The 16,819-nt window shown below is 38.1% G+C and overlaps 1 protein-coding gene across 1 annotated transcript; it reads left to right on the forward strand.

Annotated features, from left to right (window-relative positions):
• The first annotated feature begins 9,506 nt into the window (after window positions 1-9,506).
• LOC149834790 (uncharacterized) lies at window positions 9,507-14,487 on the forward strand. Its single transcript, XM_090011555.1, has 6 exons — window positions 9,507-9,711; window positions 11,118-11,730; window positions 12,218-12,318; window positions 13,022-13,105; window positions 13,207-13,317; window positions 14,164-14,487. Exons 2-6 carry the CDS (start codon window positions 11,118-11,120, stop codon window positions 14,203-14,205), a joined length of 951 nt encoding a protein of 316 aa, XP_089867681.1. The 5' UTR covers window positions 9,507-9,711; the 3' UTR covers window positions 14,206-14,487.
• The last annotated feature ends 2,332 nt before the right edge of the window (window positions 14,488-16,819 follow it).

A 16,819-nucleotide genomic window follows, 5' to 3' on the forward strand; every position in this document is an offset into this window, starting at 1 on the left:
CCTACCCCTGTATGAGCATGTTCAACAAGATAGAATGTGAAAGTGTGTGAGAAGATACAACATTTAATCACTTTTTATACTTCAAACTATAATTGTATGATGTATGTTAGTTTTTACCATACTTTAGTTTTCATTAGTGAACTTAGAGGGTGTTTAATCTCCAACAAGTTCTTTAATGATAAGTAGCACGATTACACAATGGTGGGGGTAAAAAGGTGAACCTACCCATGAAATACAAAATTATGTTGATATATACATGGTGATCAATAGAACAACAAAAAAATGGTGGGGTAGAAAATGATCAGTAAAATGACTATAGAATGGTGAGTTAGAAAGACAAAACTACCCCAAAAATAGATTTCTTAGTCAATGTTTATGTGTTCCTAGGTGCAATAAGAACAAGTGTACTAGTGTGAATTACTAGATATGATGTTCAAGAAGATGCATTGTGATGTTAGCTACTATTAGAAGGTGGAGCTACCAAATTGGAAAAAATAGGAGAGCCACAAAGTGGTGGGGTAAAAAGACAAACCATATGTCCAGCAAGATGGAACGTGAAAGTGTAATAACCAATATTTTTTCAGTATTCTTGATCGCTTATAATATCTATGTTTTGGACATTTTTTATGACTTATTTTATGATTTTTGAATGCACGATTGCGTTCACATCAAAATTTAAAAAAAAATGAAAGTGATTTCATTAAAATCGGTGTTTGTAGGAGCTCAAAACATGCATGACAAGTTTAAAGGTATATTAGTAATTTGAGTAGTTTTTGGGGTTCATGGCGACCTGAAGGTCATGGTCATTCATACCCTGGTTGACCAAATCTAGTCAAATAGATATAAACATTTATGACTTATACAAAATATCATTTTTATAAATAAAATTATTGTTTTGAATTTAATTGAAAATTAATTAAAATATACAGACAAAGTTTGTCCCAACTAGGAGTTGGAATCCAACCAAAACAGAACTAGGTCTTGTTGGATCTCTATATTGGATCATACCTAAGTCTCACCCCAGACCCATATCCAAATCTCCTCTCCTTGCAGCACATGGTTTTTACCCATGGTTTGGCAAAGAATTAACAAGTGTTAAACAATTCCTCCCCTATAAATAGAGGGCCTTCACTCTCCCTTAGCCTCATGTCAGTCTTCTTCCCTCTCTTCTAGTTGCACCACCATTTTGGTGGTTGTCACCCCCTCTAGCTTAACCTGGTTCTGTCCCCTCTAGCCTAATCCAGCGCAACTCAGTTTGGTTCCCTCTAGTCTAGCCCAGTTCAACCCTCTAGTTGACCCATTTGGCTCCACCTCGGTTCATATAAATTGAATTCACCTTCGTCGACGTACTTATGCAGATGTAAGGATCACCAAAAAATTGCATTTAGAGGAAAAATTTCTTGGGATATTTTAGAAATTTTCGGTCTCTTGTCGATAGGATTGACAATATAGCTTTCTATACCAAATGCTTGTAGTTCGATGTTAAATTCATATTCTTGTTGCACTTGTACTCGCATATGATTTGTTTATGTTTCGCTAACCTCACATGTGTTCGATATGCAATATAAAATAATATATATTTGTGCATATAAAATTTATGAAATATATATATATATATATATATGAGAATATATATATATGGATTTCATTGAAAAATACACTTTATGTTTGTGTTTTTCAAGAAAATATACTATCATTTATTTTTGAAGAAATATATTGGACATGTGCTTGTGTGTTTTTGCTATGCATAAAATAATAAGTTCATTCGCATGCCTTAGTTTATGTGTATTATCATACATGTTTTAGTTATGGATAAACCAATATTATATTCAACACATATTACGAGCTTTTAACATGTATTATGAGCTTTCAACTTGTATTATGAGTTTTCAACCTATATTATGAGCTTTTAATATATATTACGAGTTTCTAACTTGTATTTACAAGCCTTTAACCTATATTACAGGCTTTTAATATGTATTATGATCATTTAACTTGTATAATGAGTTTTCAACACATTATAAGTTTATGATATTATAAGCTTTCAACACATTAAATCTATATTATGAACTTTCAAAACATATTATGAACTTTCAACCTGTATGATGAGCTTTCAAGGATTTTGCAAGCAATCCACCCAGAAATCCTAATCATCATTCAACTATAACCAAAAGGAAAAGAAATAGCTTACTATTTATCTATAGCACTGAAGCAAGATTATGAATCTTAACAGAAGTCACTGAATAGAACAAAATAAAACCAGACGTCCCACCTCAGAAAATAAGCTAAACTAAGAACCTAAACCTAATAAAACCAAGCATCCCCCATCATATCTCGGAATCAGTACAAGCACTTAGGGACTTATATCAGGTCATTCGTCGAATTTGTAGGCAACTAAAATATCATAACTCATAAAGAGCAAATTAAGAAATCTGTTTAGAGAGAGGGAGAGAGTGAAAACCCTCTCAGAAAACACGTCATTACTGCAGTCTCAAAATCATCCAATAACTAAACAAAAACCCTCTCAGAAAATACAAAAATTTTGTGCCTTTTCACATGTTTTTTCATGAAAAATCTGGCCATATATATATATATATATGGCCAGATTTTTGGTTGGTGGTGGCTCTGGCATGGTGGTGATGCTGGTGATGGTGGTTATGACGAGGTCAGGCGATGGCAGACGACACTGCATAGAGAGAGAGAGACCAAAAGTCGAGTGATGGTGGCTTCGACCAGGCGGCGATGGTGGCTCTAACGAGGGTCGAGGTTCGGGTGATGGTGGCTCCGACGAGGGTCGAGGGTCCGGCGATGGTAGACAAAGCTGGAGAGAGAGAGAGATGAGGTTCAGGCAATGGTAGAAGAAGCTGCAGAGAGAGAGAAGACTTTTAGGGCATCCAGTTTTTTTATTATTTCTTCTGTTAATGGAGTTTCGCCATTAAAGACCTGCTAGGCGGGCCATATGGCATGCATCAACCAAATAAATGGATGGTCTAGATCATCGAATGACCTGATCTGGATCTGTACCAAATGCATTTTAAGTTTCATATTTTTTTTTTTAAAGACAAGCTGGAGTTAGGCAGACCCTCACAAGGTACCATTGGGTTTTGAACTTTCAACTTCCCAACACAAGGTGACGTGCACCACAGTGATAAAATATCGACAGTAAAAAACTAGGAAGATTTTGAAAAGATTCATAAATCTCACATTTTTTTGGCAAAATCTCGGCAATAAAAAATAAATTAAAAAATATAAAAAATTATTTTTAATAAAAAAATATAAATAAAACCCATTTAAAAATAAAAATCTTGGGGGTTTTATGATAAATATCTGCTAAAAATGTAAATATTGTGATATTTGTCACGGTTTGAAAATCTCACAAGAAATTACCGTTTTAAATTTTCAGACAATTTCTCAAGATATTATCGCGATATTTATAAAAAATTGGCGATATTTGTCACAGAGACGTGTGCACAGCTAGTACAAAACAAGCTGAGCCCCCCGTTGGTGTAAGTTTCTTACTTCTATTATAACATTTCAAAATTCAATCCAACCACCTTGGAAAAACATAACAAGAAATGCATGTGAGATGGTCATGGGAGTTGAAACTTTTAATCATGATTCATGACATGAAAAATTAGTAGTAGCAGTCTCAAAATCAGTGGGCCCTGCCAAACGAAGCATTGTCGACTGTGGAATTACAACATTTGATGGTATTGATTCCCTTCAATCATGCTTAAATTCTAATCCAGTGGCCGGAGATAATATGGCACTGACAACCGAAGATTGGATGGTCTTCTTCTTCCAAACGAAAAAAGTCCAAGGAAAAAAGAGTGGAAGAATGGATGGTTGGGACAGAGCAAACCATGGGAAGACAGAGGGTAATACCGCACATGGGATTACTTGAGATGCTTCAATTGTACTCAAAAGATAATGTAGATTAACAAGTTCCATGAATGTCATAGACAACTAATAAAAAATTTTATATTCTTTCTCCTCTCTTGGTATGATATGTTTAAGGTGGAGTTAATTACATGGCAATCCATGTGCGCTCGTTCCAACTATTCCCCAACTACCAAACATGGGGTGGTTATAATAGGTGTGAAAGAATCCTGTGTGCGTATGCTTGTGTAGACACGACGCTCGGGTGTGCGCGCGCGAGCGAGAGAGAGAGAGAGACACCGCCCCAAACACATGGTTTTGAGTGCCATCCACTCTTGGGATGGGGTTGCAATATCCAGCTCGATCCATGATTCAAAAATACATACCGCACTTTTGTGCAGGGCATGTTCTTGGGTAGGGATGGGATGCGGATCCCACCCGACATGTAGAATGTTGACCATGCTCAGGTTATCTCAGACACATGGGCAAAAAGCGGTTTTTTTTTTTGCTTCTCCAAAGGTGATATAATTAGGGGTGGCAATCGGGTCGGGTTGGCGGGTCAGCATACCTCAACCCGAACCTGACACGTTTATTAAACGGGTCGGCTATGGCAAACACGAACCCGACCCGTTTAATAAACGGGTAACCCGACACGACCCGCCAACCCATTTAATAAATGGGTTGGGTCGGGTAAACGGGTTTTCAGGTTCGCGGGTTAGGTTGGCGGGTCGGGTTGGCGGGTTGACTGATCGGGTAGGCAGGTAGGCAGGTTGGCGGGTCGGGTTGACGGGTCGGTTTGGAGGGTTGACCCACCCGCCTAACCCGTTTATTAAACGGGTCAGCCGGGTTGGCATACCCCCAACTCGAACCCGACCTGTTTAATAAACGGGTTACACGGGTCGACCCGTTTATTAAACGGGTTGGGCTTAAGCCCAACCCGAACCCGCCTAAGAGGCGGGTTGGCGGGTCGTGTCAGAAATTGCCACCCCTAGATATAATACAAAGTCCTTAAGGTGGGTGTTTCTTCTTGAAATTTTTGAAAGATTTTTTTTTATTTATTTTCCTGGTCTTTTTTAGCCGTTACATAGGTGATTTTTTTTTGTTGGGCTGAACTCCCTTATTTAGCCTCGATGTTAATAATTGTGGACAACGAAAAATAAATCCAAAGCTTTTGAAATTAGCGGTGAATTTGTGGGTATGGTTATACACGGCCGCTTTGGTTGGGACTTGGAAGTGGGGGTAGATGCAAAAATTATGGCTACAAAGATCGAGTTGTCATTTTGTGTGTTTACGATTCGTCACAAGAGAGAGGGGGAAGGAAGGGAAGGGAAGGGAACTCATTCGTTACAAACATCCGTTTCTTTGAGTGCGAGAAGTTAAGGGTACGTTTTGCTTTGATTAACAGCAATGATGGAAATATGGATGTCACGCCCTGACTTCTTTTGGGCTTCCATCCTCTCTGGCTCGTGACCTCTAAAACACATGCTACCACGCAACGCTCTGTGCGGGTGCACAGAAAGAAGAAAAGGTGATCCGCATCCACATCCTTTTACCCAACTGGGTAGTCAAACATGCCGTCAATGTTATGATGACCCTTTAGCAGTTTAGGCAGGGACACCTTATTGCTAAAAGGGTCACACAATTTAATTTTTCCAAAGTCAATCACGTTCGGAAGAGAGAAAAACTCTCATAGGAAAAAAATAATTTGCCTATGAGAGTTTTTTGATATAAGAAGTTTTTCATAAGAAAGTTTTTTGCTTGTTGTATATAGCATGAGAAAAAAAAAGTAAGAAAAAATGAAAGAGAGGATGTATAATACTCCCATCCAGTACATATCAAGTCTGGGTTAGAAACATGTCACAATTTTCTTTTCTAAATTCGCATCATAATAGCATAATTCAAAACCTTCTCAGGCTGCACCATTCATTCATATCATAAGTTCAATAAAATAAAAATATAATATAAAGTCTCATATCCATTAGCCGCTTAAGAACACTTTTTGAAAGTGTGGCGACTCTGGTTTGTCTCTGATAAATCACCTAGAACCTAGGGTTATAATTATAAAAATAAAAGTGAGTCTACAACTCAGTAAGCAATATTTATAAATAACTGAAGACTTTAACTTACAACTGTAGTAGGCTCTAAGTTCGTTGTCTTAGTTTAGTTTTTTACCACACATAACACACATATTTGTTTCTTTTAAATTTTTTCATTAATCCTCTCAAAACTCATAAGTTAGCATTCTTTTGATGTCAATTACTATAGTAAATTGGTTATATCGGTAACAGCGTATTTTGGGAGTAGCAACCCGTGTAGAATACATCAATTCTACGATGTTGATCAAACTATGAACTACTCTTTGTGCTCTCACAGGAGTCACAAGGCACTGTAGTGAAAGAGGATACGTTGGTAGCTAGCCGTAAAGTTAGACTAGAGAGTTATACATGCTCCCCAAGGTTCATGGTTTATGCTACATCCTAGTTTGCTTAGAGTCTCAAATGTTGTGTGAAAATTAAGAAACTCATTATTTTTTCATATGAACTACCTCAAGTTCATTATTTTCTTTGTAATTTAACCAAGTTTCTCAAATTCTTCCTAGGGTTCTGATATCATCAAGATCTAAGCAGGCAGACGATGTAGTAACACTACATCAATAAATCACTGGCGGCCCATGCTTATGGCGGCTCTCACTCTGTCGGCCATCAGGTAGTCCTTTCCATCTATCACCTCTTTCGAGAATTTATGGGGTTAAGTCTAGCATGTTAAGTTTACTTAAGCTTCCAGTAAACTAACTGAAAGCAAGGACTCTAAGGACTTTCTTCAAATACTCAATTTTGTTTTCATGCATGTAATTCTACATTCTCTGTATGTATTTTATTCAAAATATCATAGCTTATTAACATGCAACTTCTATTGAGAACTTATAAATACATGAAATCATTCTTGGCATTACAACAAACTCATATGCATTCATTTTCTCTCTTATGTGACATGAAACCAATATACAATGCAACTGTATTAAATACAAGAAATAATTATGTTCTCAAACATATAAGACTTCATGTAAGCTAACTCACAAAAAAAAAAAACAGACATTGTATTATTAACTAAACATGCTTATAATATCTCTTACCTCGATATGCAGATACTGAACTTCTAACCTACAGTTAAATCACTCGTTGATGTATTAGAATATGTTCAATACATAAAACTTGCTTACTTATTTGCTAAACCGACATTTCTCATACTTTGTAAAATTACCAAACTACTGTGTTTGACTATGAAAACAAGATAGTCAGATTCCTCTCTGTGTCCCAAATTCAATACACCAAGATTCGTCTAGTTTTAAGCTCAGAGTGAAGGGTTATGCCCAATTTATCGACAAGGGTAAAATTGTCATTTTTACTTCTTAAACGGATCTAGATTTTATGAATCTAAACTTCTCACTAACCTAACCCAGAACTAGTTAGGTCTAAGTTAAATTTGAACTTGAACCTTCTTGATTCAATTTTGGATTCCTTGACTTGGATCCAGATCTAAATATATTTACTGTAGATCCTAAACTAGAATAGAGATTCAGTTTTTGTGAGATCCAAATCTGATATGACAGATCATGACCTTGGTTCTCTGCTTTGGTGTAAAAAATGAAACTAGACTATTACAGTCTAGGTTTGGTCTAAATTGGATTCAAACTGGATCCAACTTGCTCTATTACAGTTTGGTCCTACTAATCCAATCCTGACCTGGTCTGGTCCGACTTGGGTCCTATTGGATCTGCGTTATGGTAGAAAATCAAGATGCCCGCTTATTTCGGGTTTTTTCATAATTGTGTGGTCCTATTGCCCCCTTATATAATATACTATTACTCACAAATATATATATGTTTATATAAATACATACACATATCCATATATAAATTAAAACCTCGTTTCTTTTCTTAAATATACAATGGGTCTGAAAACTTACCCATATTGAGTTTGTTTGAGTGTGAGTCCTATTGACTCGGTTCGATCAAACCCAAACCGAGTTAGTCTTTATGTATATTTTTATATATTTATTCATTTATCATTATTATTATTTTTTTTAGGACTGAGACAAAGAGGAAAAATCTCCTTTGTCCTAATGCACCGGACCTGGCTCAGTCTGGTATTACCTAGACTGAGTAGATTTGCGCATATTCTACAAAACCCAGATAGAGATGAGCTTTGTTTCGTTCATCTATTTGACCATACTCGGTCTGTTAAGACCAGTTGAGCCTGCCTCTTACCAGACCGATCAATCTATTTTTTTTTTACATATATTAACTCCAATCGGGCTCGACTGGGTATAATCTGACTGGATCAATGCGGAGAGCCCTAGCTCTCCGCCTTGATCTTCATCAAACCGGACTCGACCTAGGCTCACCCAAACCGGCCAGTCTGGTTGTAATCATTTCTCAACCATCGATGCCGACAACCATTTTGGTTGTCGGCCTTAAAGGTATTCTTTACCGACGTTGACAACCACCATGGTTGTTGGTGCCATGAACTTAAAAACAAAATAAAAAGAGATATGAGAAAGAAGGCTTACCTCTTGGCCAGAATCACATTGGAGCGTAAGAGATCTCTTTCCCTCTTCTTTCTCTTAATGTCTCTCTCTTTTTGCGAAAAAAAATGTGCTTGAGGGAGGAGACCGATAAGTTTTTATAGGGCCATGGGAGAGGGGGTTTCAATCCCCATCAATCCCATGATAATGAGGGACCTCTCCCTCTCCCACCCTACACCATGCGTGGGGGAGGAGAGGTCTCCCTTATTGTTTCCCCTAATAAAGGCTTAGAGCCTTTCCCCTTCCCAATACCCCCACTTCGTGGGAGAGGGGTGTCAACAACAATAGTACAGGCGTAGGGTGGTGAGATGTGGCTAGATGGGTGGTGAGATGGGTAAAAATAAATTTTCTTCACCCTCATCGTGGAGGAATGTTTATTATCAAAAAATGTATTTTTTTTAAAAACTCTCTCGTTTGGAAGGGTTGGAAAATCAGTATGAATTTTCCATTATGCATCAGTTTTGCTACATCTTTCTCGCTTCCAAACGTGATAAGATCAAATCCAAACACTTTGACGTAAATATTGACATTTATTTATATAGCTCCAATTCAAAAAATCAATGTCCAAAAAATACAAATAAAGTTTGTTATTGAAAAAATCATCTATGTATATTTATTTTATTTATAAGAAAATATCATTATTCAAGGGGTCGATTCTTATTAGATGAATCATGCTTAATCCATCCCTCAATGGGTTTTGAATTGAACAAGGAAAAAACTTGCATGCATCGATGAGAACCCGGAAGGAGGTGGATTAACGTGGGAGGGGAGGTGAGTGGAACCGGGTTGAGATCAACTTGGTCAAGGGACTCGGGTGAGCGAAATGACGGAAGCCGGGTGGTTTGGTTGTGGCTTTTATTTTGGGGGATGTGTAGGGAGGGTGATTCTTGTGGCTGGTGTTGGTGTTGGTGTTGGTGGGAAAGTAAGAAGCCAGAAGGGCAGTCACTCTTTGGCTAGGGTATCACTCGTAATTTTTGGCAACTCATAGGGTTAAACCTCAGAAACCCTGAGGCCATAAATTTGCACGCAGAGCGTCATTTACGCCTCTCTCTCTCTCTCTCTCTCTCGTGCTCCGTTTCCGCTTCCGCTTCCGTGGGAAAGGAAAGAGAGAGCGAGCGGGCGAGCGAAATCAGGGGGGTATCTATCCTGTCTCGCAAGCCCTAGAATTTAGGGTTTTCCTCACTAGCTCTCCGCAGATCTACCGGATCCGAAGCCCCTTGACTCCGTTGATAGGGTTCAACACTCGTGGTGAGTGATCCTGATTCATGAAGAGAATAACCAGCAAAGTCTGATGATATTCACTCCTTCATTTTTCACGCCTCTCTACGTTTCCTACTTTTGTTCAAGATTTTTCTTCTTCGTTACCTACTCTTAACCCATCTGCTGATGCCTCAGAAAAACGATTCTAAACTTAGAGAGACGTCCTGCCTCAGTTATCTGTTTTTTTTATCTTCTTTCCTATCTCTCTTGTTTGTTATCCGGTTTCCATCCTTGCTTTGTTACCTGCATCTTGCTTACTGCTAGATGTTTTACACCTGCGTTCGTCTTTCTTAAAGATATTGGATTTTGAACACTGAAAGCGTTCACGATTCTGGCTTCAACTTGTCTTTTGTAGTCTTTGTGAAATATGTATTTGTCACTTTTCATGTTTTAGGGGATTTCTGGTTGATTGGACCAGTAAATTGACTTTTGTTCAAAACCCTTTCTCGCTACTTCTTCATTTGGGTTATTCTACTACTTATAGAAAATTTCTGCCTCATTTTGTTAATTAATTGGACGCCGATCTTACTCTCTCGACTCTCAACTTTCCAACGGCAACTTTTTTGTTCGTGCGTTGTTGGGGAAGGGTTGTTGACTGTGTTGTTTTCCTTTCGGGAGTTTTTTTCGAATGCCGGTACTCGGATAAAATTACTTTATTTATTTTTTGTATCTTTTATTTGTCAAGAATTTCCCGTATGTTGTTCTCTTCCATTGTTCTTCCATAATTAAGTTTTCTCGGTTCATCTTCTCTAGGGTTCTTACTTTCTCGTTTTTTCGCTTGATGTTCTTCTGAAGTCATCCATTGAAGAATCCATTTTCTCTCCTTTGTTGTAGATTTGATCGCATTTCCTCTTTCTTATGTGTTATATTTTCTAAATCACAAGTAAACAGTTTCTTTTGCTGTAGATTTGGTTGTGTTTCATCTCTTCCATGTTTTTTCCCCAATTCATATATTTGAGAAATAAATGTCATAATCAGTGGAAATGTGATTTTGCCACAAATCTTATCTTGCTGCCCATTGTAGGTTGTGTGACTATGTTGGCGTCTGTCCCCTATTCTATTTTTATTTGATAGTTTTTGGTTCGACAGTTGCTATTGTTTCAACAGCTATTGAGGTTGATACTTGGGGTACGAATAAAGGGTGTTCTTTCTTTTTCCTCCTTAGTTGACTCTTCTCTTTTAAGGCCAACCTCGAGTAAAAGTTTCGGAAACAGAACCAATTTATAGGAGGAGTACATGTTTGGCCATCTTGACCCAAATGAAAATACTTCACCCTGTTGTTTGTATTTGTTTTGAGTTTTTTGCATGTGTGGTGTGTGAGCACGCCCGTGTTTCTATTCTTTTTTCCTTTTGGTAGTTGATGAAATTATTGTCCTTTGATGTGTTCTTTTCAGATGGCCAGCCAGTTCTCCTTTTGGCAGTTGGGTGATGAGTTACGAGGTCAGTCAAAGGTTTCTGAAGACCATAAATGGCTGATGGTGGCATCCAAATTAGCTGAACAGACGAAGATGAAAGGTGAAAGGAACAATCTTGATTTTACCAAGACTCCGTTGGAGACAAAAGTGAAGGATAAAACCCGATCTCAGGATGAGAACAAGTATGAAACCCTTAATTTTGACTACTTCAACTTGGACAGCAAAACGAACGACTCTGCCTCCAAGAACCCTTTCCGAAGCGGCCTCTACAATATGAACACTGTGTATCAGAAAGTGTCTAGCAACAATAATCTCAGTAATGGTATTTGTCACATAAACAGTATTGTTGGGAAGAACAAATACAGCAATGACAATAATAATAAAAACAGCAAAGACAGCAGTGGTGGGAAGGAAAGCAACGCTACCAACAATAACAACAATACCAACAGCAACAGCAACAGCAATGCCGTTGACAAGCGATTCAAGACACTGCCTTCAACAGAAATGCTGCCGCGTAATCAGACCCTTGGAGGCTATATTTTTGTTTGCAATAATGATACTATGCAAGAAGATTTGAAGCGGCAACTTTTTGGTATGCAGATAAATTTCATTAAACTAGATTTTGTATTTTCTATTCCAATGATTGTTGAAAATTTTAAATTTTTGTGGGACAAGAGCACTGGCCAACTTTATGCGATTTAAAGTGTACGAAGGATTTTTGTACGTTATTCAGGTTAGGGATGATCTCATGCATGCAATGGTACCTAATATTGTCCTTGAGGATCAAGCATTTTTCATAGAAACTGTTAAAAGTTCAAAGATGCTCCTATAATTTGTTGTTTGAATGGTAGAAAGCTCAACCAAGTTGTTGCCCCAATTTCTCATTTGCTGAATCTTTTGAAGCTCAACCAAGTTGCCCCTAACCTGAATAACGTACAAAAATCTTGTCTTTGATTAGGAGAAATTTATCGAGGATATGTTATATCATTTTTGCACAATCTCATTAACCAACTTCATGTGTTTGTTTTCATCGTAGAATAGCTTATTAATTTTAAAATGTATTATTATTCTCCTTGTAGGCTTACCTCAGAGGTACCGTGACTCTGTTCGGGCGATTACTCCGGGATTACCACTGTTCCTGTATAACTATACCACCCACCAGCTACATGGTATATTTGAGGTCAGTATTGCTTTTGTTTTTGTTTTTGTTTTTGTTTTTGTTCAATGCTGTCTGATGCTGTTAACATTGTGTGTTCATAGTCTATAATGTGGTTGCACAATGAATAGCTAAAATATAACTTATTTTAAACTCTCTCTCTCTCTCTCTCTCTCTCTCTCTTTTATTGCTACTAAAAATTTCTAATGTCCGATCCGTGAAAAATAGGAGAATCTGCTTGATGATGAATTGATGGTTTACTTGTACTGAAAATTAGTATTCTATCAGTTATTGATGTATGTTCTTTCTTTTTTCTAAAGATTGGTTGTCTTTTCCATGAGAAGATCTTCTGTGGAAGTGTGTCTTTTCTGTTGATTGCTTTGTAGATGGGATTATTTCTTTGATGTTTCTACGATTTGTGTTTGTTTGGACTGAAGTTCTATTGATGCTAGAGTTGGCTTATGACCCAGAGTGCCCTGCGTGAAGGTAGAACTAACTTCTTTGCAACTTGATGACTCTCATGCTTGGATTGGCTGATGATTATGTGGCAAAATTTATGGGATTAACGGAGTATTGTTGGACAGGAAACCACTAGCTCTAACTCAATGATTGTCAAACTATCGTTTAGGAAATACTGTCATCTTATCTTGTTCCCTTTTTTTCTTATTTACTGTGATCTGCCTCGAACCTTTTCGCCCTACCATATTGTTTATTGATTCTTGTATAGGCTGCCAGTTTTGGTGGAACTAATATTGATCCTACGGCTTGGGAAGACAAAAAATGTAAAGGCGAATCAAGATTTCCTGCACAGGTAGAATAAGCAATCAACAACTTTCTATTTTTCTTTTGTTATCATACATCATTTATCAGTTAGTAATATCTCCCTGATTTGGTGTCTCCATAAATCAACAGGTGAGAATTCGTGTGCGGAAGCTTTACAAACCACTGGAGGAAGACTCATTCAGACCTGTTCTGCATCATTATGATGGCCCCAAGTTCCGTCTTGAGCTCTCCATACCGGAGGTAATGGACTGAAAACCACTCTTATGCATAACATCTTGAAGTTCAAGTTTGTTCAGAATGGTAGGTGGTTCAACTCTACCTGGTAAATCGTTGACTGAAAATTGCCATTATGCACAACATCTTGAGCTACCAATTTTCTCAGCTGTTTGCGTGTTTCATCCCAGCTGAGGGATTTGGTGGCAAAGCTGGTAAGTTGTTTGTGGCATTTTGATTCCACATGTTGGTTTTTTATTAGGAAGATTGGTTTTGTTTTGTTTTGTTTTTTCTCTGTTATTTTGAAGAAAAGAACAGTTGCCAGCTTTCTCTAAAACAAAAGGCGGATGCATGAAATCCAGGGATTTTTGTCATTCTCCTGTTCAGGACAGGAGATTCTTTATTTGGATAAATAGTTTGTTGATGTGATTTTTCATGTGTTTTCCTTTCATGATTCTGTGTTTTGGTTGCTTAGATGCTTTTTGAACCTCAGTGCATGTGTTTTATGTGAGAATGCACATCTGAAAATTGCTTGGGTATCTTTGTTTCCTTAAGTTTTTCATCTTTCTACAGTTTGATTATGTGGATGTACCCTGAAATGATAATTTTCATGGAGAACTCCATTTCTTTCATTATGACATTTCTTACGTTATGAGCTTCTGAAGATGTTCTTCAGATTCCTTTTTATTTTTCGTTTGTTTGGTGGGGGTTTGGAGGGTAATTTCCTCTTGTTTATTTTCCTTTCTTCTCATGACATAGCCTGTTTGCACCCATTGCATGCATGATATGTTCATGGTTATCGAAAGTCAGGCATGGAACGTGGAATTTAATGTCTCACGCATTTTCTCTGTATTGGTGATATTTCATTTACAGACACTGGCCTTGTTGGACTTGTGCGAACAAGAGAGCATGTGAGAGATAAGACGAATGTCGGTAGCTTTGGTGTCTACATTGGGTCATAAGAAAGGCTCTGTGAAGATATGTTTGAAGTGTCTCAGACCATCTGTGAGTGATGGCGTCCTGATATTCCATGAAGCGCAAGCTTTGGGAAATGTTTGGCAGGTGGTGGTCGCCAGGTATTTCTAGAAGGTATGTCGAATAATCTTCTGTGGCTAGTCCTTATGTGACGTCCAGATAATGGATGCAATATGATAAAAGAACTAAATGAGAGTCTAAAGAAAAAAGTGTGTTTCAACAGTATTTGTATGTGCTTTGTGATGTTCATGTGAGTGGTTTGCTTGTGTGCTCATAGTGCTTGCTTGTCTGCCTTTGCTTTGCTTTTCTCGGTCCGCCAGAGGAATTGTATGGTACTTACTCTCTTTCTCTCTCTCTGGGTGTGTATGTGCCGTGTGCATTCCAACAACATGGTATCCTGGGGGCTAGCATTGGCTGTGCCTACAATTTTGACTAGTTTATTTGATAAACAAAATCCGTTGTTTGGGTGGTGGAGGTTGGATGCTGTGTATTGACTTGGCATTTGTATGGGCGCGTCGGTGTGTCGTGATCTTTCGTTTGTAGTTAAGAACATAAGATTACAGAACTTGCATTTCGAAAAATTAGATGAGCTTCTCTCAGGATTGTATAGTTAAGCGAGATCCGAAAGGCTTTGGCGACATTTTCAAAGTCAACTAATGGGTTAGTTGGGACATTCGTCTGATTGCCTGACTGGCAGGCAATCTACCAGCGATGCATCTGTATGATTAGCCGGTTATGTTTTTCATGTGGTGGAAGTCTCCTTTTAGGTTTTACTTGAAGTTTTAAGGTGGTTGGTGGTGGCAGGAAGGGTGTCGGCGATGCACTTGGGGAATTTAGAGATTTTGATCTGTTTTTTTAATGGAATGGATGTATTTGTTTGTGGTTTTCTTCTGGTTGAACTCCTTCCTTTCAACTCCGGCTTATGTGGAAGCTTTCCACCTAAACAGCCATGGAGTTGGTTGGTCATAAGTTGGGGCACAAAAACGAGATGAGCTGCTTGTGGTTTGGTTTGTGCTTGGCTCGTGAAGAGATTGTTCAAACTTGTGAAATGGGTTTGGCAAGCTGAACGCCAAAAAATTGGTGTTCGGCTTTGATGGACTTGTATGGTTCATTAAAGTTTAGATTGTTGAAGTGTTTGGCTTGTAAGCTATAAGCTTAGAGTTCAAATCCTGTCTCATGCAACTTTGAAATAATGCAATTGTTTTGTGAACGAGTCTGTTTGAGCTTCAATCAATAGGTTTAAAGTGTAAATGTTTCTAATTTTTTAATTAAAAATATGATTTATTGATAAATGAGCTAGCATGAGCTCCCTCGTTTAGCTTAGTCATGCATCTTTTTTTTAAAAAAAAAACTCAGGCATGCCATGAGCTGGATTTAGCTTCAGTTAGCCAAAGAAAAATAAAAGGAAAGAAAAAGAAATGAAGCTTGAACACCATAGTCGGGAGTGAGCCTCGTCTAACGTTAGGCCAGAATCGCCTGAGTTTCGATTGTAGTGCAATGGATAGTTATCCGTACAATTTGGATGGGATTGTCGTGACGTAAAAGTGACGCTCGTAGGCTGAAGCTCTGTTCTCATTGCCTCCTCCGATGTTATTACTATGGGCTTGTATAGTAATATCAGCGAAACCAAGACAACTGTAGGGATGACAGTGGACCGGGGTGTGTGTGTGTGTGGGGGGGGGGGGCGGGCTGCCTTGCTCTGTTTGGACCGGGGATGGAAGCGGAGATGAAGGTTAAAATCAAAACATGTGCAGGCTAAAATCAAAACATGTGCAGGCGGTGACGAACTTACACTTTTCTCTGCCCTGCATCGTACCCAATCCTTCTAAGGATGGCAATGGACCGAGGGAAAATGGGGCTCCCCCGTGCCTTGCCCCCTTTGGATTGAGGATGGAGGACATGAGACAAGTTTGGAGGTGGGGATGGAGGTTAAAATCCAAACCCGTGCGAGGATGGAGGTCTGGATTTTGACACATGACTGGGGTGGAGACTTTGTCCTTCGCCCTGGTCCAGTGCCATCCCTAGGAGAGAAGAAAAAGGAAAAGAAGCGACCCATCAAATAATAGATGGGTGGATTACACATGAAGAATAAGAGAAAAAAAAAGGAATGTTGCCACATGGACCATAGTGGACCATATTATTGTTTGTTTTAGGAGTGACAGCAAAAACTTTGTGGAGCAGAGCTTAGAATCGACTTGCCCACCTAGTCTCAACTTGTAACACTTTAAAATTTTAATCTTAAAATTTTAAAGATTTTTTTTTTAAACAACAAAAACAACTTTTTTTTTGGTTAAACGTTCTGAGCAAATTACAATACAATCAATCATCATAACTAAATTAAAATGTGAACATTAAGATTTAATTCAGTTTCAATGAGTTAAAATACATATCAGAGTATTTTGATAACAATAATTATTTTTTTAAAATTATCCCCGAAAAAGAAAAAGACTGGCTCTCGATGTCGTTCAAGTATTTCGCATCCGCTCCGCAATTGCTCATCATAATTTACCTGAAACCTCATAAAATGGGTCAAACTCGTGAAAACCTGGTAGAA

Source organism: Nuphar pumila, chromosome 6 (assembly GCF_984573655.1).
Source record: "Nuphar pumila chromosome 6, dmNupPumi1.hap1.1, whole genome shotgun sequence".
Taxonomy (NCBI): Eukaryota; Viridiplantae; Streptophyta; class Magnoliopsida; order Nymphaeales; family Nymphaeaceae; genus Nuphar; species Nuphar pumila.

Excerpts from the sequence above, each read along its gene's own strand:
- LOC149834790 (XM_090011555.1), top strand. The coding sequence starts at position 11,118 with ATGGCCAGCCAGTTCTCCTTTTGGCAGTTGGGTGATGAGTTACGAGGT. Across the intron at positions 11,731-12,217 it reads TTTGAAGCGGCAACTTTTTG|GCTTACCTCAGAGGTACCGT; the intron begins GTATGCAGATAA and ends TTCTCCTTGTAG. Across the intron at positions 13,106-13,206 it reads AATCAAGATTTCCTGCACAG|GTGAGAATTCGTGTGCGGAA; the intron begins GTAGAATAAGCA and ends ATAAATCAACAG.